The sequence below is a fragment of the Colletes gigas genome, unplaced genomic scaffold, assembly GCF_013123115.1.
Source record: "Colletes gigas isolate AHSC1104 unplaced genomic scaffold, ASM1312311v1 Colletes_gigas_Sc00035, whole genome shotgun sequence".
NCBI lineage: Eukaryota > Metazoa > Arthropoda > Insecta > Hymenoptera > Colletidae > Colletes > Colletes gigas.
In genome coordinates this window covers 1,090,208-1,115,013 of record NW_025106664.1, presented here as the reverse complement: position 1 = coordinate 1,115,013, position 24,806 = coordinate 1,090,208, and the positions used below count along the sequence as shown (strand labels likewise).

General features: G+C 39.6%; 1 protein-coding gene across 5 annotated transcripts in view; it reads right to left on the bottom strand.

Moving 5' to 3' along the window:
• LOC122402394 (protein scalloped) overlaps positions 1-24,806 on the bottom strand; it is a 208,216-nt gene that overhangs the window by 109,766 nt on the left and 73,644 nt on the right. For 4 of the 5 annotated variants that reach the window (XM_043405137.1, XM_043405141.1, XM_043405139.1 and 1 more), the window contains exon 2: positions 19,291-19,371. The exons of the other annotated variant lie outside the window; for it this stretch is intronic. In XM_043405137.1, coding sequence (XP_043261072.1) covers positions 19,291-19,327 — 37 coding nt within the window. In that variant the 5' untranslated portion in view covers positions 19,328-19,371. The remainder of the gene's footprint in view (positions 1-19,290; positions 19,372-24,806) is intronic. 5 annotated transcript variants of the gene reach the window in all.

Genomic DNA, 24,806 nt, shown 5'->3' with positions numbered 1-24,806 from the left:
TCATTCAATTCTGCAAAATTGAATCGTGAATTGAATCTTACGATCTCAGAATTTGTCACACGACATTTATCTTTGTTAAAATTCAAGTGTTCTATCTAGATTTATTTTCTTTAACATCTAATCTTGAGAATGAATTATTTTAGCTCCTTGTAAGCGACGCAACAGTCGATGCATCATGCATATAAATGATCGTTTTCTAGAAAAGCTGATTCTTAATTTCACGAAAGGGTAGAGAAAAGCTTCGAAGTTGCTTTCAGCCAGAAATATTCAAGGTATTCAGGTACAGAGACCGCGACAACCATTCGACTGGACCTCCTCGACCTACTCGCCGAATGTCTTGAATATTGTCTAACTGCACAGAATCTAACAGCGTACGATAAATCGCGTACGTATGTGTTTGTCGAGGTTGATTTATGCGTACGTATCTCAGCCGGACGCGATTTATCTATTTTCGTAAGTATAAAACGCATTCCTGCACGCTCCTCTTTTCTGGATATCGTCGAAAATTAGGTCCTCGAACGACAACGCATTTTTGCATGCGTTTATCCAATTACGAGAAGCGAGGGACGTGCACAATCAAAAAAAAAAGAAAATAAGTAAGAATCGACGAATGAAAACGCGTGTTCCAGATAAGCAAACGAGCCGTGCGTCACACAGACAAGTCGTTTAGCGTCACAGGACTTTTCACACAGACACTCGACGCCGCAATAACGAGCACGTTCAAGTCGTTATCGGCGGCTCTCAGATAAAGTAATATACCTGTTTAAATAATGCTCGTTGCATTCCTGTATGACGCTTATCGATCCATACGTTTCCTGGCAATAAAAAAAACTTACAACTATTTAACTGCAAAGGCGTTACTGTGCACTCGTTCGCGTTTTAACAGCGCTCAAGGAAATACAACGCGGTTTCACTCGCCTTTCTTCCTGCTATCGAGTTGATACACTTTTTAGGTTTCAATTTTTGCAAATTTTATTAAAATCGCCAACTCGAACGAAAACTATTCCTCGGTAAATTTCGATCACTTATCTTTAACACACTGGTAACAAAATTAATTCTCAAGATTAGATGTTGAAACAAAATTAAATGTAAATAGGATTCTTGAATTTTAACGAGGTTGTAAAAATGAGTTGATAAATTGTGGGTATACTGGTTTCATTTTCTGAACTAACAATTTCAAAATAAACTTGAAAAACATACTGTTGCTTTTAGATGACAGAAAACCATAGATTATCGTGCTTGTAATTATTTTATCTCGTAATTGCGACGTAAATCGAAGTGTCGAAATGGGATAGTATAATATATGGATTAACTACGTGTGTCGCACGAATTAAGCACTTTGAAAATGGAATTCCGCCAACGTTACGATTCCCTGTTCCATGACAGCATCGTGGAATTTCGCGGAAGAATAGTTGACGAGCATAAAACTCGACTACTTTAAATTTGTGCATACTTGTGTAATTATTTCTAGCACGTAAAAATATTTCGTGAACTATCGACACCGGCGGAGTAAACTTCCTTGACGCGAATATTTCTTGCCGGGTCACACATTTTACCATAGACGATGCAGAGAAATTCGTCGCTTTTATTCATAGAACGACGCGAATATTTTTAATAAATTTCATACATTTCAGCACGAGCACTGGTGCATGTTCTCATTGCATTTTTAGGATACAATGGCGACGTGCAGTTATACAGGGTGCTCCGCCAACCCTTGGGAAAAAATTTTAATGGGAGATTCTGGAGGTCAAAATAAGACGAAAATCAATTTCTTGACTGAAGCTTCAATAAAAAGTTATTAAAAAATTAAATTAAAAAATTTCAAAATCATTCACGGAAAAATTATTTTCAGTTGAGGGGGTCAATTACAATCATTTTTGGTCATTAGACATACCTTCGAAATCCTAACCACTTTTGAGAAAAAAATTGGAAAAGGTGTCAAATTTTTCGACGAAAATTAAAAAATTTCGAATCGTTTAAAAAAAATTATTTTCAGTTGCAAAGGTCAATTACAATTATTTTTGGTGAATAGACCTACCCTCGAAATCCTGCCCACTTTCGAGAAAAAAATTCGAAACTGTGTGAAATTTTTCGACAAAATTAAAAAATTTCAAATCGTTCTGGAAAAATTATTTTCGGTTGCGGGGATCAATTAGAATAATTTTTTATCATTAGACATACCCTCGAAATCTTGCCTATTTACGAGAAAAAAATTTGAAAAGGTGAAATTTTTCGACAAAATTAAAAAATTTCAAATCCTTTTGGAAAAATTATTTTCAGTTACGGGGGTCAATTAGAATAATTTTTTATCATTAGACATACACTCGAAATCCTGCCCATTTTTGAGAAAAAAATTGGAAAAGGTGAAATTTTTCGGCAAAATTAAAAAATTTCAAATCGTTCTGGAAAAATTATTTTCGGTTGCGGGGGTCAATTAGAATAATTTTTGATCATTATACATACCCTCGAAATCTTGCCTATTTGCGAGAAAAAAATTTGAAAAGGTGAAATTTTTCGACAAAATTAAAAAATTTCAAATCGTTTAAAAAAAATAATTTTTAGTTGCAGAGGTTAATTACAATTATTTTTGGTCATTAGACATATGCCCGAATTCCTACCCATTTTCTAGAAAAAAAATTCAGTACGATCGGAACTTTAAACGTTAATAACTTTTTAACGAAGCCCCCATCAACAAATTAGTATTCTTGATTTTCGTCTTATTTTGACCTGTAGAATCTCCTATTAAAATTTTTCCCGGGGATGGTCGAACACCCTATATATTGTTATTAACTTGAGCTCGAAATATGAGTCCTAAATATGTACGAGTCTACAAAAATTGTAGAGGCAATATCGATACGAACTTGAAAATCCATGCATATTTGTAATCGGATTCTTGTCGAACTGTGTTCGAAACGTCGTGGTTGGCATTAAAATAATATTTATAGACGACAAGTTGCAGGATCGATTTAAGAAATTGCTGAAAGCCACCTCTTTCCAAATACCTCTCCAAAAATTAATATCCACCGATTATATTTTGTCACACAGATTTTCATTATTTTTTTTCCATTTTTATATACCACTTTTTTATTATTAACAACTAGTTTACCAGTTTGTTCCACGATCGATGGGTCTCCGAAAGTTATCACGTCCCGAAAGAAGAACAAACAACGTGATTATTATAACGACCATATACGTATGCCTCGTGGTACACCTACATGCGACACGCATAAGCGCGTGTGCGCAAATGCGTGTAAACACCGCGATGGTACGCACGCAGATCGTTTCAATAATGCGACGTGCAATTACGCGAACGAACGGGACGACGTGAATCGTTCTTCGTGCGCAAATCATCCTCGCGAAACGTCTCTTCAACACGGAACTTCTTAACCTGCGTTCAGCGGCGGTTCAAAAGGGAGAAAAGTTACAGAAATCGGGAGGAAATTAACTCCTTTGTATTCTTTTTTATCGAACAACCAACGAACCCAAAGTTGTTCATCTTTTATTGGTCGTTCGAAATTTCTTACGTTGTTGAGAATTTCGCTGCGGGCTCCAAAGCATCGAGTGGATCCTCGACGTCAAAGAAACAGTCTGCACCCGAGCTAACGGAAGCAGTAAATTAGTCAGGACAGAAATCTTCTATTAATATTCCGGCCCCTCCTTCGCTCTTAGTCTTTTCTTCTCCGCCACGTCGTTTTCTGCCCTTCGCTGCGCGAGTACACCCTCGAGTGTCCATTAAGGGGTCGAAACAGAGGGCATTTTTCACGAATCTTTCATAACGGCACGACAAGACCGATAGAAATGAATTTTATTTCCATAAAAAGCCCGCGGAACCTTTGGTTACCTAGAAGGGTTAGGGTTCGTAATTCGTTTCGATTTAAAATGGATGAAAGTAAAAATAATTTTCAAGTTCCTGGGACAACAATCTTATCAGGTTAAGAGGATACATAGAAGTTTTCTGTGATAAAGATATACACCTAAATTTCGTAAAAACATAGTTTATATCATGTTGATAAATGCAGAGCATTCGTTTCCATTTTTTAAACGTCTATAAACACAGTTATACCAGTCGAAAAAAATTACGTAAACGAGATATCAAAATATTGAACAAATTGATATATAATTTTGAGGAAAGTTTGCGACCCTGAAGCAACCTTTACACATTTTTTGACGTCGTTGATACTTTTTCAAACTGTTCCGATCTGCATGAAGGAAATACGGAGCGGAAACGTGGCCGATAAAACGCGCGTTACGAATCGAGGCCGGCGTCGACGAAAGTAAAAATATTGAAACGAAACGTACGCGTTTGCTTTGCCCGCCGCGGTCGATTATGTTAGGGACGACAGTCACCGGCGCAATTTGCGGCCGCTAATTATAATCACGCTAATTAATCTTACCGTGTTATTAAGTAAGAGCGAGAACGAGAACTTGATTATCCCGCGATTGCTTATCTCCGCGTAGGAAGAGATCGTCCCCGAGTTCACGGTGCTCTTCGTGGCGGGAACGAAAAATTTCAGGCGCAACGCGGAAATCGCGAAGGCACGCGAATCTCTCCGCTGCGTAGTCGTGCGTACGATACAACTCCTACGTTTATCTACGGCACTGACTTCCAAACATTTGGGAACCCGCGTCCCTAAAAAAGAGAAAATTTCTACGCTTAAGACACGTGGCAAGTTAACGATTGCATTACTCGTACACGACTTCTAGAATATTGAATATTTCTGTGGGCGTTCTTCGAACGTAGATCTAAATGGTGAAGATTGATACAAAAATATTTCACCGTTCCACCCCCTCAGAAAAAAAAATTCCAAAGAATCGCTAAAAAAATTGCAGTCGTGATCCTATGCTTCGCCAAAGGCACTTTGATACTTTCTTAGAAGTTGTATCGAATTGGTATATAACTTAAAAATAAATGCACGTTAAAATAGTAAAATTTTAAAAATTATTTAACTATACAATCTAACGGGTGATTAATATCGAAAGAGTTAAAGCAACGATATCTGATGTCTTTTTCTCGAGGTAAGGAACGAGAGGAAAGATCCAGGCGCGCGTGTTTCCGATGAACGAAATTGGAAGGCTCTTAGTCATCTCGGGGACATTATGGTAATCCGTTTGTGGTTGCATAATAAGTAACGTCGTTACGATTCATCAAGTTACGTTCGCAGGTGACGAGAGAGAGACGGATAAAAATGGTGATAGGAGTGGAAGAGAGACACGGTACGCCGAGCGAAATGACGAGCCTCTGGCGTCCTTCCGACAGGATAATTCGACCTTTTCCTTTCTCAGCAATCTCGGCCGGCGTGCACACGTTCAGTCTAGATTTCGTGTAGCTGCACGCCGGCAGTTGCTTTCAGCCTGTCCGCCGCGAGGAAATGCAATTCGTAATTTACCGTGCGTTCGTAGAAACGTAATGATGATTCATACGCGGAAAGAGATTCGTCTCGCTCGAGCGGCGCTCGCGAAAAGCCAGGAATATCGCTCGCCCCGACTTGCGTAAATTCTAACTGAAACGAGCCAGGCTAGTTCCCTGGCGCACGAGCTTGGACACATTGTGCCGCGCGATACTTTTTGCTCCCTCGATGCAATTAACTGAATTCGAGTATAGGAACTCTGTCATTTGAAATATTATCGGGTGAATGCGATAGTTTTTCAGATTACAGACGCTTACGAAAGTGCAAGGATTCGTTAAATTGTCAACGTACGGGCTGTTATTGAAAATGTGGGATCTATTTTTCCGGTAGAAATCGAAAAGTTCTCTGCCATTTGTCGATTCGAGGCCATGTTATCGAAATATAGAACTTCGCTGTTTGAATTCACCGCGGTTGCGCGCGCAGCGGCACGTGGACCAACTCGCGCACGAAAAACACTAGACGACGCGCACGGTTTTGATTTAGATCTCTGTGCAATTGAATGAATAAAGAGATGAAGAGGACTACACCCTTGCTATCTTTACTTTGCGTTAATAGTAAAGTTTTCGAAATAATGAGTTCGTAAAACGAAACAGAAACGCGTACACTTTTTCTGGTGGAAGTGATAATGTGTATAAAGGAAACCCATTAGAAAAGAACGCGAAGAAGTTCGTAATGGAGACGCGACGGTACGTGGCCTGTTGATTCACCGCAATAATGAGGAAGTATACGCAGGGATCCTTGTCTAGAAGGATACCGTGCCTATTACGAAACCACTAAACCGCAAATAGCTAATAGCGCTTGTCCGGATGCGTGGAACGCGTAACTACATCTTCTTTTCTTTTTTTTTTTTTTTTTTCGAGCTCATCGATGAAATGTCCTCCACGGTTTAAACGAACGAGCAGTCCACGCGAATATTTCGCATTTTACATCCTCCTCGTCTTCCTTCCCTAAACATTTACTGCCCGAATACCGGTTGCTCTCAGACGAGATTACAAGATTGCTCGGCACAATTTTATATCCAGACAACGATTAGTGGATAGAAATGATGAAGAGCATTTTATTTCCTCGTTAACCTCTTCGGGCCTGTTGCACATCGTCACGCTCGGGAACCTCGGGTTATTTTTTCACGCAAGGCAATTCATTTTTTTTTAAATAGTAAACGTCAAATGTCTAAAAAGGAAACCGCACGAGCTTATGGATCGACCGAATAAATTGGTTCGATGATTGCGTAGCAGTTACGAGCAAGTTTTTGTTATTATAATAATAATATTTACATTTTTACAGATAGATTAACTCCAGCGAAGGTGATAAAAATTCTGAATGAAATTCTACCAGTAATTTCTCAATTTACAGTAATGATTCCCCCCTTATAACCTGCTGGTGTCGAAATTCGCCAGTTATATGAAAAATGAACGTAACTTCTGAGTGATGTTCATTTTACGAATCATTACTGTAGACGCGCCTGTATTGCAAGGAGAACGAAAGATGACAAGTCTCGCGTTAAGAGTAAAAAAGAGGTGTCATGGACGAGGCGAATGTGAACAGTATCGAGCAGTTTTGGCATAATTGTAGGCCCTTTGGAGGCTGATCTTAACATCATCGATCACTTCCTTTAGGATGCAACGTATAAAATAAATTACGGTTTCCTTTGTGTGTCGTTCCATTATTGCGGGACATGTTCGTTAAACGCTGCGAAGATGAAACGGTACGAAAGACCGTTTGTCGCGCGAGCTCGACTAACTCCCGGTCCACCGCTAATTTCATTGAGAATATTTCAACGCAGAACGCCGCTGGGGTTGATGGCGCGAGGTTTGGCCAGCGTGTCTGGGATGGAAAGTTATGTTACGGTGTAACAGTGGATGGGCGACGGTCTCGCGCATGAATGCAGCTTCCCGCGTCGTTTACCGACCGTTAGTAAGCGACAACGCGAGTTACGAGTTACGCATCGGCGTGCATATAGTAGCTGCACGCGTAAACGTGCCCGCAAAACCCGTGCGCGACCGACAGCCTTTCACGAAGTTAGAAATGAAGGCGTACAACTGACGCAGCGCCGAAAGGTCCGACCGCGTCGACGGCCGCTACCACGGGATGATTTGCTGGATGCAAAGACCTCGTAAACGCGTGGATGGTTCGCCATTTTGTTCTTTTTATTTCCCCGTTCCATTGTTATTGATCGAACATTGACTACCTCTATCTTAATAGTGTCTGCATTTCTATTTCAAATTTCCCGCCTTGGACTGTGGGTCCGCGAGAAGTTGGCAAGCGAAAGGAATGCGGGTCTGATTGGTCGAAACGACGAAAATGGGGCTAGGCGGAGTCCCCTTGTCCCCGGTTTAGCCAATAACGACGACGCGCGACAATCAGCGCGCCTAGCCTAGCGTGGAGGGACTCTCGCGAGCAAACGGACGAGGTACGAAAGTCGCGCGACGGGAAAAGAAACGGAGGCGCGCAACGACTCGGAAAGAGCGGGGTAACAAGTGCATCGTAGGACAAAGCCGGGGTAGTCCAGCGTCCCGTGGACCCGGCTAAGAAAGGAGGGACGAAAGAAAGCAACCGTGCAACGGGGAACGTGTGCAGACGCGCCAATTACGAACTCGTCCGAAGACGGCCATTAAAAGTCACGGCAAACAAACGACTTTCCCTTTTTGTCGTACCCGAAGCTCGATCGTCTTAACGATCATCGGTACACCTCCGTGTGATTTCAACGACGGAGGAAGAAGGATCGACCGTACCCCGCCTCCTTTGCCTTTCCAATTCGTTTCTTTGTCGCGATTCGCCTGCCTTTGATCTCAACAGGAGAACGATGCGCCGACATGCACTATTCCCCCCCCCGTCGCCCCCGTGGAGGCCGGTTCGACCGGATTTTCCACGGGCCCCGTGTGCCAGGAATCAGCGACGCGCGCTGTCAGCCTTGTTTCGAACCTTAAACAGCATTCACCGGGTTGTTTGATTACAAAATTATACCGATAGCTTTGCCGCTCTCGCCGTCTTCCTCCCTTTTCACGGTCTCTTTTTTATCGTTCGACACCATCCGCTGGCTGTACGTACCGGCCAAGTGACGAACGCTCGTGATCGGGATACTCGATATTAAGTTAAGCGCCCGTTTTACCGTTCCCACTGCACACGGGGACCAATAACTCTGCCCTATCTGCAATTGCGTCTTCGGGCTCGAATTCGATACCGAAGGACGAACGAATGGTGATCTCGCGGCTGTATCGTACGTTTTCCACCGTTCCTCGGGCAGCCAGCGGTTGGTTGCGCTAATGATTCGTAAAATGAACTCTAGGCGCGATTCGTTGGTTGAACGTTTCTATCTCTCTCGACTCGGGACATTTAAAATACGATACGAGCTGTTTGTGAATTACTGAAATTTACATTTATAATACGATACGAAGCGATGATCATTTTAAAAATCATTACTTTAGATTGACTCGTAACGTATTTTCAATTGTCTCGTGGAATTAGACTTAGGAAAGATACTTTCATGTCAGGTGCATTAACACGGTAATACAGTGAAAAACTCGATAAATGTCGCTACTCCGGGTCCGGTCAGCAACACTTACGGAATAGGAGAATCGTCTTTCGAATTTGATTGTAGTTTGCCGACGCTTCGAACGTAGAAAGAGTCAGTAGCTAAAGAAGAAAGAGGGACTGAAACTCGGATTTATCGCCCCAGTTTAAATATCCGCGTCAGTGTGACCACACTACTGCACAGAAGAAAGTTTTTTATTTTTTACTTTTTGTTAATAAAAATTTCACTATCATGTTGGGGAGATTTCTCTGATTAAAATGAGGCTAAACACGATATAAATCGGTGAATATTTGGTAGCATAATATTGAATTAAATATTGTACTTGCGAGTCTTTCTCTCTTTATTTATCCTTCTTGTGCTGTCCTTTTCTATGTTCGGAAATATCAAAGAACGACGCATCGAGGTGCTGGCTACATTTATCGAACGGGAGGTAGCTATTTTCAAACGGAACGGTTCCACCGTTTCGTAAGTGATCAAAAACTGCAACACTTATGAAATAGGGGGTTTCGTTAGCTACCACTGTTCAATAAATGTACCAATCCACTGACCTTGCGAAGATACGAGTACACAATATTTAATTCAATATTATGGTAACAAATATTGGCCGATTTAAATCGTGTTTAGTCTCATTTTAATTAGAAAAATCTTCCCCACATGATAGTAAAATTTTTATTAAAAAAAAGTAAAAAATAAAAAACTTTCTTCTTGTACAGTAGTGTGGTCACACTGACAGGGACATTTAAACTAAGCTGACGAAGGCAATAAAGATTTTTAAAGAAAGCCGCTACGTCTCCGGTTACACTTCGCCTCACTGGTTCAAGGGGGATCCCCCTAGTGGTGGGGATAAAAATGTATCATTTATGGAACAGCTCTTGAGGGCATTTATCGAGTTTTCACTGTAAATACAAAATGGTGTCCTGAGGGTATTTTCCTGACAGTCATTATGTCGACAAATAGACACCCTCTATTATAAATAATTCCTCAGTGCAATATTTCGAGACATTCAACTATATTGTAAAACGAATTCAAACATGACATAAAAGTATGAGGAGCACGCATAATTTATCACAAAGCGTGTAACGGCCTCCATTGAACCGCAATGTTGTCGTTTTAAATCCTCGATGCGACGGTACGCAGATATGATATTTACGTGTTTATAAAGAGTACGAAAATATTTTATTTCCGTACGATGTATGAATAACAATAAACGGTACGATTCGCATCGTGTTATCGGGCAATATTTTTAAAAAATATCGGTTTATGTAACGATTTCGTTTCGTACATTTTCGCCGGCAAAATGTATTCCAAACAACATCGGGCCAATATTAAATTTCGCGGTTCGATACGAATGTTACAATACACTGTATTAAATCCGTTCGTGGTTGCAACGCCATTCGAAATTCGACCATAATCCCGGCTACCGCAGATGGTAGTTGCGGAGCGTTAATTATTAATTTATCGGCAGAGTGATTCGCGCAGTGCCATTTTGGTTCCAAATGATTTCGGGGCTAAGTGTTTGCGAGTAATTATGAACCGATAGAAAAGCAACGCTGGACAATTTATATCGTTTGTAAATCTTGAACTAATCGAACGAGCACGTTGAAAGCGAAATAAATTGATTTATCGGATTTATTTTCTCGATTCTCTCAGCAGCTTGTTGCGATTGTACGATTATGAACTTAATTTTGAACTTTCGATTGGGCGTCGATTGCTTAAACGACAACTTTGAATAAGTAATAGCGAGTTTCCTAGCTAAATGGAAATTTAATTTCGAGCACGAGGAGGATGTGAACGAGGAAGATTGAAGGAAAAAGACGAAGAAGATTTTCTATACTAACGAGTGCATTGAAGATTGAACGGATTTACTGATTTCGCCGATCTTGTAAGGGTTACTTCGTTCAACTTGTCTCGTACGTTTATATTTTAAAACGGTTTCAACAAGAAATATATTGTAAAACTATAAGGGATATTGAAAATAATTTTAAATATATTAACATATGAAAAATCGTCCTTTGAGGGGGTGAAAACACCCTTAGAATCGTTTTTAGAGCTAAAATGAAACATAGCAATGTGATTATGTTCGCAAGTGCAAAATGTTAGATTTCTTCCCTCGTGAGTTTATTACATATTAATTTCAAAAAATAATCGTAATATTATTCCACTCCTTTTATAACAAAATTAAATTTTAGGACAGTATTAAGCGTTCTAGGGTCAACATTGCATGGTCGTTGGTTGTCTCGACTCCAAAAGCGATTTTAAAAATAATTTAAAAGGAAATATTCAACGCGTATCGTAGAACTCAGACAATGAACGTTAAAAAAATTAGAATTTGGAATTAAGTAGTAAGCGTTCTAGGATCAACATTGCATAGTCGTCTGCAAACAAACTAACTAACTAACAAACTATCTTACTAACTCCAAATTAACTAACTAACTGACAAACTAACTAACTAACTGACAATATAACTAACTAACTGACAAACTAACTAACTCACTACCTAACTAACTAAATAACTAACTAACTAACTAACTATAGAGGCGATTGCCTCGACTCCAAAAGCGATTTTAAAAATGATTTACCACTTTAAAACTTTGACTGCCACGTCACCCATATATGGGTGACAGGATTTACCACTATGATACTAGAAAATTTAATTTTCAAGTTAAGACGTCGAGGGAAATAAATTTGAATGGAATTTCTGAATTTTAACGAGGTTATGAAAATAAGTACTGAAATAAATTTTAGGTCATGCTGTTTAAAATGGTGTAAAATCAAAATTTTAATCTTGCAGAATGTTATACAGTTTTCATATGGCAGTGAACGTGGTAATGGCCGCACGTATCACGCGAAGACCGTTGTCCGTCACCACTGATATTGTACACCAAAGTGAAATACACGAAGATGCTAGGCATATTATTATAAGGAATTATAAATGTAACCTCAACAAACGTAATAAGTTGAATGTATGATTTATGAATGAGCACTGTTTGAACAGATTAAAGTGAACTTTATAGACTAAAGCAGAACACACATAAACATTTTCAAAATATTGTAACGAATTTCAAACGATTTATAGTGTCTCGATTAATGCAGGATCTCGATTATTGCAATCTTGAATCGATTGTGATTACCAAAACAAAAATGAACAGTTTCGATAAAATAATTAACAACTCACCCTTCTCACAAACAAGGCTACAGACTTTGTCTTTCAAATGAGTAATAGTCTTAGCCTCACGATAGTTCTAATTTTTTCCCCTCGCAAATCAATTGTTTTTACTTTCATAAATATCATTTTAAACCTTGTGACTGATAGATCACGCACACGTGACAGTGGCCAAAGTCTGCTAGCTCGCAAAGTCACGTATGCGTGAATGCGGCCGTCAAATTGTTAAAAGGAAATATTCGTCGCGTATCATAGAACTCGGACAACGAACGTTAGAAAACTAAGAGTTTGTAACGTTCGCGAGCGCGATATGGAATGGCTGGGGCCAGGATCCAACAACGATGCCTGTCTACGCGTTGTCTGTTACGCGCGCTGTGAGAAAGTGCAATTAAACTCAAAGGGAAACTGGAATAGCGTACAATCGTCGAGGTTGTTATCCGCGCGCGCGCGTTTTAATAACGCAACGATAGAAGCCGGCGATAAGGAGATAGAAAACGAGCAAAGCGACGGGGTAAGGGCGGGGAGAAAAACGTGGGATAACGCCGATACCCAGGGCGGAGGACTCGCTCGCGGGGACGATTTTCCAGAAAACGAGGCGAAACGTTCCTGCGAGCGCGCTACGACTTCGGCGATTGTGCAAAAGATCCGGAGCCTGTGCACGATACATATGTATCAGGAATACATATATTAGCGCGTGTAGTACTGTAGCCTGTGGAGAACCAGGCCGTGGTGTATCGAGGTCGACCGGTTCTCCAGCAGCCGTCAGCCGTTAAGGGACATTGCGACACACGCGCCAGCGCTTGGCTTCTCCCCCGTTCTCTCCTTCGTCTTTTGCGCCGTGCTGGTCAGGGGAACTCTCCAGAAATTACAAATAAATTGTTATTAGCGACAGTGTTGCTCGAATACCCTTATACCTCACCGACGAACCCCGGATGATCGAGAACCTCTCCGCTCCGCGCGTTTACGGCCGACGTTGATGGCCGATGGCTCTTCGACACTGGAACTACCAAACCAGTCAAAATGATCCATTCGTAATTTCTAATAAAACTTATAAATTTATCGTTTCAATTTCCTTGATACAAATAAACACGCTATAATTGTCGGTAGTTCTAGTGTTAAACGTTCCTCCAACATGGACCGTCATATTTATCTTCTGCTCTAGCAACGGTATTTTTAACAATTTATTGAAATAAATTCGTAATGAAGGCGAATGGAATCTTTTATCCCTTGCGTTGCTGAGGAAATGATACGACATTAACAAAAGTTTCTAGATTTACGTACGGAAATAAGGAAATAAGATTGTTGTTTCTTAATGTTAATGTGCGCTATTGGAAACTGTAATGTTGTAGAGTTTCAAATGATAACATCGTTAGTTATAAGTATGATATTGTCTTCATTATGGTGTATTTTTTTGATCATTTTTCTAACGTGTCTGAATTGATTTCTACCCATCTATTTTTTAATGATTTTACTTTCTGTAGTATAATTATAAATAGTTGCTGTCCATCTCGTCCCAAAGATGCTCTGTTAAGGGGGGAGACTCATCTAAAATCGTAACACGAGAAGTGATAGTTGCATAACGGTTTGACGAAACTTTTCCCCACTTTCCACATGTATTCTTTAACATTTCGAGATAGAAATATTCTTTTTTTTCATGATGTTTTATTTTAGAGTTAAAGCGACAAGATATATTAATGGCAGAATAAATTACATGTGATGGAAACCCTGTTATCTAGGAAGAATCAATAAAGTCAATCTCCTATAGTCGTTACAGGAGACAAGAAAACATTTCGGTTACCAACGAAATGACTTCACTCGATACAATTAGGCGGCACGGATTATAAATTCATTTCCTAACATTTTAAAATCTAAATAAATAGAAAATTCTACACTAGTCCTTGGAAAATGGTTAAATAAAAGTGAAATAGATGCCCATATTTTGTCACTAAACCAAAAATAAAAAAATTGCAAAATTCTTAAATAGCAGTTGAAAAGAAGCGTCTAATTTATTTAAAAGTCCCCATCAAGGAAAAAGAGCAAACAACCACTTTTATGCACTGCTTCAAATTTAAAAATCACGACTAGACAAATTGCTACGAAAACAAGTGTCATCCCCAACGTTAAGTGAGTTTTTATTCGTCTCGAATTCATTTAACCCAGCTGAGAGAAAAATTGTACAGGGTTAGGGTTATCCATGCCAAAAATTCTGAGTCGAGAAGCAAAGTTCGTCGAAAGAACGTTCCGATCACGTGTTGGAATAATCGTGGATCCGACAATCGCGTCATTGAAAATTCGAATAACCGGTATACCGGATAAACCGGCCGTTCTATTGCGATACACGGTCGGATTTATAGCCGGGACAATCTGTTCGGTTATTTTAATACCCGCGTTCGAAACTACGTAACACCCGACGCAGTTAAGAATATATCTTGGCCAGGCCATTTTTACCAACCGGGCCTCGGCGGTCGCTAACAGTTTAGCGGTAGACCGGTAATTTTTACTTTCTATTTTCTTTTTCGCGTCGAGGGAGAGAGAGATACATATCGCAAAACCCGGCCCCGGCACACGACCCCGTCGCGTTCGCAGGAATCGTAATTGGGCTCGATCGAATTGACGTTGATGAAGCTATCGCAAGAAACACTTCGGGACAATTAGCCGTTTCGATAATTACTGTGCCCGAGACGTCCGTTGGATACGATTGACGAAGAGAAACCGACCGAAAACCGACGGGTCGTATTTTTCTTGGCGCGAGCGACGATCGTGTCGACTCGCGGTTAAGAGAAAAGAATCAACGTTCTTCGTTTGTATTGGAACGTTCGAAAAAAAAACAGGGGAAAAGCCTTTAACGATGAGAAAATTATTTCACAATTTTTAAATGGATCCAGCTGAAGATATCTGATATTTATTTTTCTAAAAGCGTGAAGAATTTTGTATTTTAATTACGAAAACAACAAACGCGACAGAGAGATTCTTGTTCCAGGGGGGGTGGGTTTTTGTCAAAAGGTTCGAAAATAACTGCAACGGCTGGTTAAAATATAATTCGATCGTTACAGCCGCGTCGACGAAGTTTTTAAATAGTTCCGCTAAACGTTCCCGGTTCGGTAAAATCAACAAATTGAGTTACGCAAAGCATCGACGTCGCTGCATACGTACAAGAACGAAACCGATACCCGATTCAAAGGCTATTAACCAATCCAATTCGATCGCGCGGTTCGCCCAGTCATCTGAATAATCGAAAACAATGCAACGAATCGACGCATTGTTACCCCTGTTCCTGTGTACGCGCAACAAATTCTTCATTAATCCCAATTCTAACCGAATGTAATTTTCATACACCGGGTTAGAGTCAATTGTAAGTCTCGAGCGATGATTTTACGGGTCAAAATGCTTTTAAAGAACTTGAATTTCTTTTATCGGAGGAAACAGAGAGAAATGTCAACCATTTTGCATAAAATTTAACGAAAAATTAAATATTCGATCTTGTTCGAAACCTAAGTAGATCGCGAGAGACGAGAATGTGAAGTTTCATCGAGATCAAGGGGTTGGAAAGTGAAAAAGTTTCGAACACAGTTTCATTATTCATGATTTTCGTCTTATTTAAGCCCGTAGAATCGCCCCTTGAAAGGATTGGCGTTAGTAGTCGAACACTTTAGACCCTATAGTTACTCAAATTTGATACACGAGCCAAAGTTGCATCCCTGGGATTAGGGTAAATAATATACGTATTACCGTTCGACGGGTAACGGGTTAATCCTTCGCGCTAGGAGACTCTACTCTGATCACCTACCAGCAACTCGAGCACACTTTCTTACGAAACAGTGGATAACTAATCGAACTATGTAAATGGTTCAGCGTAAAATTCAATTATTTCATTCGACTAATACTTGGCTTGCGATTTTAATTTTGTCTATTGTAACTGTATTATTTTATTTACACCCTTGCTGCACAATGACCAGTCTGACTCGTCACAAGTTCTTGATGTTCCTTTACGATTCTTCCACGACAAAAAGTAAAAGATCACAATCAATAATAGAAGCATCCCTGATCTTTTATTGTAAATGATTACTAGTACAGAATAGAGGGTTGAAAAAGTTTTCTTTGCAGTTAAAGTACCGATACTGTCAGTCAGAATATTCAGAAAATTCTAATGAATTATTTCTCCCATAGAAACAGAATAAATAAACAGTTAAGATATAAAAGAAATAAATCTATGTATAGTCTAGCGTTCGAATATTTTTGTTACCGTACCAGATGCTAAAATAGAAATTAAATGTGAAAATTCAGCAATTCCTGGTACAAACAAATTTAGACAAAACTAAATGGTGTTTGAAAAATTATTTGGAATTAAATCGTACGTCAAGGGGTTAATTTTGTCTTGTATAATCGGCAATTCTCTTCGTCTCCTCGGGGGTGATGTTCGAGTTCGCTAGATTTACGACGCGAGTGCAAAGGGGAGAAGAATGGTTCGAGAGTCAGATTTTGAAAAGAAAGAGAGGCACGCGGGAACCGGGTAGAAGAAAAGAAGCGTATCGCGTACGGTGCGCGGAGAACCGCAGTGGCTGCGCCAATGGTGCCAATGATAAAATCCCCTCTGACGCAAACTGCAGCGCGATGCAGTCCCACAGAGAGAACAGAGCGCATTGCCACACGGGCAAAAGAGCCGGAGAGATCTTGTTCGTGAAAGTAACGGGCCTCGCGTTTGTATTTTTCAATGCAACCGTGCCCCGGCCGGCGGGTTTATGATTTTGCTTAATTAATGGTTCCCTCGCCTCCTCCCCCCTCTACCCCACCGGTCCATCCCTTCGAGCGTTCCCAGTTACCGCCACCACCGTCGCCCTCCTACCGTCAACCTTCCACCCCCTCTCAGCGTGGCCATCCGGCAGTCCGGTGGCCATTAGCCTGCACGGATTGCGCAATTTCGGGAAATTGCGAAGTAATTCGCGGTTGCGGCCACTCTCGTGCTCGGTCTAAGAGAGACAGAGAGACCCTGTGTGTGTATGTGTGTGTGTGTGTGTGTATGGAGCGGTACGAAACACGAGGGAGCGAAAAAGAGAGAGAGATAGGTCGCGAATTCTAGGAAAGGACGGCGTTGAAGCTTTTGCGGAGCGGCTGGTTTCGACCTCGTGTTTCGCGGCAATCGATTCGAAGAAGAACCGGAAGGGGGACAACGAAGACAATTATCGTGCACCACGGTGAGGGCTCGCATTAAGAGTCCGGGCGAAACGATCGCTCTATTTGCGGGACCTGGAATTCTCCGGGGCCCTTACGATTCTTCGGGAAAACTTTCAGCCGCGGACCGGGGGGGGGGACGGGGACAGAAATACCCGCGTCGCGACGTGCCGCGATATTTTAATTGAATCGATTCGCGGCGAAAGGACGACTTCTTGGCAGACATCCACGCTTAGACGGTGGAGAAAGAAAAACGTAACGAGTGGACATAATATTTGGAAAATGCCCTGGCCTGCGGAGCGCTGGCTACGCGCCTGCGGTCCGCGGACCTCGAGGTGACCGTAGATTGATATCTGTGGATCCGTGGACTTGCTTGTGGACACGTTAAGCATTTGTTTTTGATAGATACGTTAATATTATTCATTTATTAACGGGAAAAAACCCTTTAGTACAAAGAGAAGTAGTAATATAATAATTCGTATCTTACTTTAAGTATTTCTTATATTTTTTTATATCAAGTATATTTTGTAGTTTTTTGAAAATTAAAATTTCCCATAAATGCATAAACATCCACAGTCTTATTATTGGTATAATATGAAGACCAAAATGGGTCTCGTCAGAGCACAATAGAGAATTTTGAGTGTATCAGTATTGTTGACAAATTTTCAAGCTACGTGAAATAATTTTTCCTTAATATTCTTTAAAAAATAAAGAAGAAAAAAGTATGATAAGTAAAATACTAATAAAATTTGTTAGAAATATTAAAGATACAAATTAAAAAATTTCCTTCCTACGTAAACACTGTTTAAAACTATGCATAAATTTAAAATAAAACACTCATCAAATTCCCCGGTTAAATAATGTGAAGTAACGAAGGCGGTGATGTTGTGTTTGCACCTGAGCGGCCAACGACTCAGGAACGATCCTGATTGCAAGTAATAACCGACGATCAATTGTCAATAGCAAGTAGTAATCGGCAAACAATTGTTAATTGACAATTATAAATTGCAATTACATTTTGCCCAACGCTGCTACCAACACATGCGGCGGGCTCGCTCGTTTATGCTGCCTCTCGCTCGTTTACGATGTCGTATTCCATTTACTACCCTCTTCGAGCGATCCATTCCAACAACAAATCCTCACCCGCGCCTCTATTCATGAAATCTGTCGGGCTCGATTTGATTTTGTGTACCGTGCACGTTAAACCAGGGGTTAACAGCGTTTTAGTGTCACAGGCATTAAGATTTACAAGGGAAACAACATCCACGATTGCTCGGATTATACAGATCAATGGAAAGAAAAGAAAATTGAAAATAAATTTTAACGAAAAAGTTACATTCCATTAAAAATTTAATTCTATATTTCGTTGTAGAATCACCTGGCTCGTTTTTACCATCGACACAACACTTTGTATATTCTGATACAATAATTTATCGTTAAAATTTCTCTATTATTTCCGATTTACCTTTTCGAACGAGAATAATCTATGGGATCTCTGATAAATAATTGCGTCTGAAAATGTTCGTCGGGCGAAATTGAAAATCCTGAAATGAAAACACACGAGAAATCGCCGCGAACGTTTCGTGATTTTTCGCCGCGAGTTACGTAAATACGCCTCGATATCGGCAGCGTAAAATTTACGGTTTGCGGCGTAATGTTACGCAAGCGAGACGATACAAAAAAAAATATAATTAATAATCACGCAAAGGAGACTATGTAACACGGTGTAACGAAAGTTACAGGCATTTCTTTTTTAGCGTGCCAGCGGCGCGTTTCGTTGTTCGCTGTAACAGTAATAATAGTAAATAGCACGATCGTCGTCACCACCACCACCCCACCAACACCCCCACCACCACCACCGCCGCCATCAGCGTCGTATGCAAAGACGAAAACTCAGAAAACAAATAGATAGCAAAAAGAGAGAATAAATAGATTCTAACGTGTAGTTGCGATCGATGGCGGACTGCTTAATAAAAAGAAAAAAAAGGGGGAAAATAAAAAAGAAATGGTTACAATACCGATGCTATTCTGAGTACTGAGTTCCCAGTCTTTCATGAGGATTTCTCGGGCAGGTCAGGATGACAGCGACGTGGGTGCACCTACAATGCAGACAGTGAGATTGTACATGTAGAAAACTGTGAATATTTTGAGTAATGCGAATGTTGAATATTCGCTAAGTGTGTTTCGCTGTTGCTACGGCAAAACTTTTTAAACAACCGTTGCACCTACGCGCATCGACGCGTTATAAACTCATTGTGCTGTCAGTTTATAGAGATGCTAATATTGCTTATTGATACGCTTATAATACTGTAAAAAATTCGCACTCGTCGCTTTCAAGTGACAAAATCGAAGCCACCGAAAGCGGGGATATTCCTTCATTGTAGTTTCAAAAATACTAAATAAAAAAATTCCCCCTAAAAATTACCGCAATCTTTTGTACTCGTCGTTTCTCTTACAATGCAATAAAATTAATTTATTCTCTTTTATTACGTCAATAATAATGGAAGCTTCGAACGGTATTTGGCGACACTCTCTGCGATTTCGTCTTCGAAAGTGACTTTATTATTACACATCGAGTTATCCTTTCGCGTTTCAGTAAATTCGAAACGGTTACTTAAAGTGCCTAAAAACACACGCTGTACGCGCTCGTTCCTTTTTCTCGCCCCCGGTTATATAAATACCGCGAATACGCGATAACGAAAATCTCGTTTAAAAGACAAACGTAACAAATTGCGAGCGGGCCGGCGTGGCGGAATTTAATAACAGGTGTATTTACGAGGCGAGTTTTTCTTGCATTAGCTGGAAAGGACCGGACGTCCCGACTTTCACACGGCCACGCAGTGAAATCGTAACATTATAATCCACTAGCGAGCGAATCGCGGTTACGCTCACGAGCATCTTCGGAAAGCGTGGAGACGAGCGTACGCTCAACAAACAAGTTACATATTGCAAATATAACGTGCACGGCTCTCGTGTTCTACGTGACGAGACCGTGATTACGCAACGAGCAATACGAATCATCGTTTCCCTTCGGTAAAAGCGCGATGTCGAGAGCAATTAACGGGTTCGCGTTACGACAAGCCACCCTGTACACGCGCTATGATTCTTGACCTATATGTTTTCGAAATACTAAAAATTTCAAGTTCGTTCGATGATTTCTGTTCCTCTTCGCCTCGATAAGTTCATTTTTATCGAACAAAAGAAAGCATTCGAATATAAATAAACGAATAATTTGTCCATTCTGTCCCTTAAATCGTTCAAATTCTCAACGTTGCCGAGATTCTCGAATATTTCCGAGAATCCGATAATTTTCGAGATTCTCGACATTCTCGAGTGACAAGATAGTTTCGAGATCTCGATATTTTCGAGACCTCGAAAACCTCTGGGTTTAGGAATCTCCGCCAGCTGGGGGGCCTCCAAAGATACCGATGATATTAATTTCGATATCATTGTACCTATGTTGGTATTCATGATATCCGCTATATCGTAGGGATTTTCAAAAATTCTTGCGATATAATTGATCGATTGTGCAATACGTTTAAACACGCAGACGTCAGAATTAATCACGATTAACGCTAAGTTCGATCGCTGGAATTAATCGCACGTGGCTAGAATCGTTAATCACTCGGGACGACCGACAATTAAATTAATCGTTATTCTCTTGCAACTTACGACCGTCGCTGATTAAATTAATGGCTGTTCTTCGGTGGTATCGAGTCAGAATCGGTGGTACCCTTTTCACACGATTCAAAAAGATATATTCCTGAAGACCTGTTTCGAAAGCACGAGGAATAACCATTAGTTCCATCAACAATCGTCACGAGCGAATACAATTAATTTAATATGAATAATGAAAGGAATGAATGTTTGACAAATTTTAAATTAATAATACTCTTGTCCGTGTTAACCGAAGATTACCCATAAGAATAGTTTATCAGTTTTCATTTTATGCTAATTGTTGAGTTTATAACTCGTCCCAGCCAATTCGATTTAAGACGCCCCACGAAATTTATTCAGCTTCCGTTTTCTTAATCGAGATTTTCAAACGCCATACAGTGTTCTCTCGTAGGATGAAACGGGCGAGGTGCAAAACGATTTTCGTGCTCGTAAATCGAGCAGCAAGAGAGAGGCTGGCACGTTCACGGAATTTAAAAATAGATCAAGACATCTTTCGTATTTTCAGAAGTTCTTCTGTACATAAAAGCCAGCGCGCGTCTTTGCTTTTTAAAATTGTCACAAAAAAAAAGAAAAGAGTAAAACCAGCAACATTTCACAGCGATCCGAATAAAAAGATCTCGATATATTGGCCAAGAATTTTTAATTTTCAATTTATTCTCACCGTTTAAAAATGGATATTCCAGAGTACAAAAATCGAGTAAATTATTGTTGATTGTTTTTCCTTTGCAATATATTACGACGAGGCTACGAAATAATTACAAAGAAACGTTAATGCCAGTAAAAAAAAAAAAACTGTTTTTCTGCTCGTTCTATAAATAGAACACCGAGTGCTTAATGAGTTAAAAATTTCCACGAACATCAAACGTCGTGCAAAACAGCTTTCACCGTGAATAATAGTGATAGAGGTACAGTAACTGTTGTTTATTTTCTCGTCTATTTGGCGTGCAGCCGTGGCCGCGCTTCCTTTTGTCCAGCCTCTTTTGAAGTCGCTAAAAAATCCACGACAAGGCGAGCTTCCGGGTATAAAGCTGAGTATCCACGAAAGAATGCGAAGTCTCGAGGAACGCTCTTCTCTACGCGGAAAGGAATCTCGAGGGTGAACCGTGCCTTAGGCATCATCGAGACATCGAGAACGATGCCCCGGGCATTAGGAAGCTACGTGGTACACCGGCGTGATCTACTCGCAAAGGTGAATCTAGATAAGATTCCCGGAAAATTACAGCGTTTCGCAAAACATTACAATTCATTACATCTGTTTCACTACCGCCTCGAACGACGCAACGTCCAATTTACCACTGCCACTATCACTTATTTGGTTTTAGTCCAGAAACTTCGGGTTTTAATACGATTCTCTGGACAGAAAATGAATCAACATGAAATTTTTATGATCAGATTTATCCGGAAATAGTAGAATAAAAATTGAAAATTGAGAAAGATAAAAATGTTTCGGAGCAATTGCGGTCACCAAAGATTTTGAAATATACAGGATGTTCGACCACCCCTAGGAAAAATTGTAATGGCAGATTCTAGAGGCCAAAATAGGACGAAAATCAAGAATACCAATTTGTTGATGGAGGCTTCGTTAAAAAGTTATTAACGTTTAAAGTTCCGCCGGTATTGAATTTTTTTCTCGAAAATGCGTAGGATTTCAGGGGTATGTGTATTCACCAAAAATTATTGTAATTGACCCCCGCAACTAAAAATAATTTTTTTAGAAAGATTTGAAAAATTTTTATTTTGCCGAAAATTCCTGCACCTATTGAATTTTTTTCTCGAAAGTGTGTAGAATTTCGGGGATATGTCTATTTACCAAACATGATTGTAATTGACCCCGGCAGCTAAAAAAATTTTCTTAGAACGATTTGAAAAATTTTAATTTTGCTGAAAATTCCTGCATCTACTGAATTTTTTTCTCGAAAGTGTGTAGAATTTCGGGGATATGTCTATTTACCAAACATGATTGTAATTGACCCCGGCAGCTAAAAAAATTTTCTTAGAACGATTTGAAAAATTTTAATTTTGCTGAAAATTCCTGCATCTACTGAATTTTTTTCTCGAAAGTGTGTAGAATTTCGGGGGTGTGTGTATTCACCAAACATGATTGTAATTGACCCCCGCAACCGGAAAAAATTTTTTTAAAACGATTCGAAATTTTTTCTTGTCGTTGGAAAATGTGGACACCTACGCCCTTGTCGATTTTTCTTGAAATATCGTATATGATTTTTAATCATTTTTCTTGACGGTCTACTGAAAAGTTGTTTAATACCTTTTTGTAGCTACCCTTGAGCTCTACTTCAGAAAAAAATTTCATTGAAATATATTCACTATTGTAGGAGTTATGCACGTTTGAAAATTGGACCAGTTTTAGGGGGTTTTTCTCTCTTTACGGTGTCAAGGAGCAGCTTTCCAAATATTTTTGGAATTTCTACATATTCTCCGCCAAAATACGCGTTGTTCGCGTTTTGAAACATTAAAATCGTCCAATCCGTTCAGGAGTTATGATGTTTCAAAGATTCACATGAAATTTCGGGGAGTCATTATATCTATATTATCGGTAAGGAATTTTTTTCTCAAAAGTGGATAGGATTTCGGGGGTCTGTCTATTCACCAAACATGATTATAATTGACCCCCGCAACTAAAAATAATTTATTCAGAATGATTTGAAATTTTTGAATTTAATTTTTGAATAACTTTTTAACGAAGCCCCAATCAACAAATTGATATTCTTGATTTTCATCTTATTTTGACTTGTAGAAACTTCCATTAAAATTTTTCCCAGTGGTGGTCGAACACCCTGTATATTAGCTATCCCAGGTGTGGTACAGGTTGTCATAGATATGAAGTGAATGATGTTTTGTATGGACAGATGAGTGTGACACGAGTGTATGGTCTAAATGATTTCTATACTTTATGATTGAAAAGTGAATGAAAGAGTGACGTGTGTGAAACTAGTGACTTTGATGCGAGCATTGAGATCAATTTCTTGTGAAATAGATTTCCAACGTTATACAATTATAATAAATACTTTCTATTCATCCACCCACACCAGTCAATAATAGTTATATAACAGAAGTATTTTTGTAAATTTGTAAAGTTTGAAATGTGCAATTTTTAACGAGACGTGCTATCTCGAGAATAAATAGATAAATGTATCTGAATCAAGATTAAAATATAGTTCTACCGATTCAGCAATCGTGACGATAAGAATAAGGATAATTTAGAGTATAATTTTGGAAATGGAAGTTCAATTCTTACTTTGAACTACTCGTAAACAATAATTTCTTCAAACGATCTAACAGAATTGTACGAATCGTGAAGTTCATTAAAAGACAAAAGAGTTCCATTAAAAAATGGGGTTTACAGTTTTAAAAATAAACTTAAAAAGTAACCTTGCCACGCCCTTCGCAACCATGTCTAATCTAAAGTTCTAATGACCTTCCCGAACTTCCTCAAAGCTGATTTCTATGTAAATTCATTTACAGATTTCCATAAATCACCTTGCGTATTCGCCGTATCTCGTAAGAAATAAATATTACATAAAGACCATCGGTAAAAATTTACTTAAATTCCTGCCGAGGTCACGGTGAAGTATTCGTCATACCATGCGTGGTCGTCGAACGGTTAACTTATGAATTAATCACCAACACAGGAATAACTACGTGCTTATACACATGTCTAACTTGACCCCCTAAAATACCTCGAAAGCTTAGAATCAATGAAACAACTCCAATTTTTTAAATATAAAAATAGACTCAACATATAGATTTACAAAGGCATTGCACATCGCTGTATGCGTCGATTAAATTTAAAAAAAATTGCTAATAAACAATATTTATAAGTCCTCCGACGCTAAGT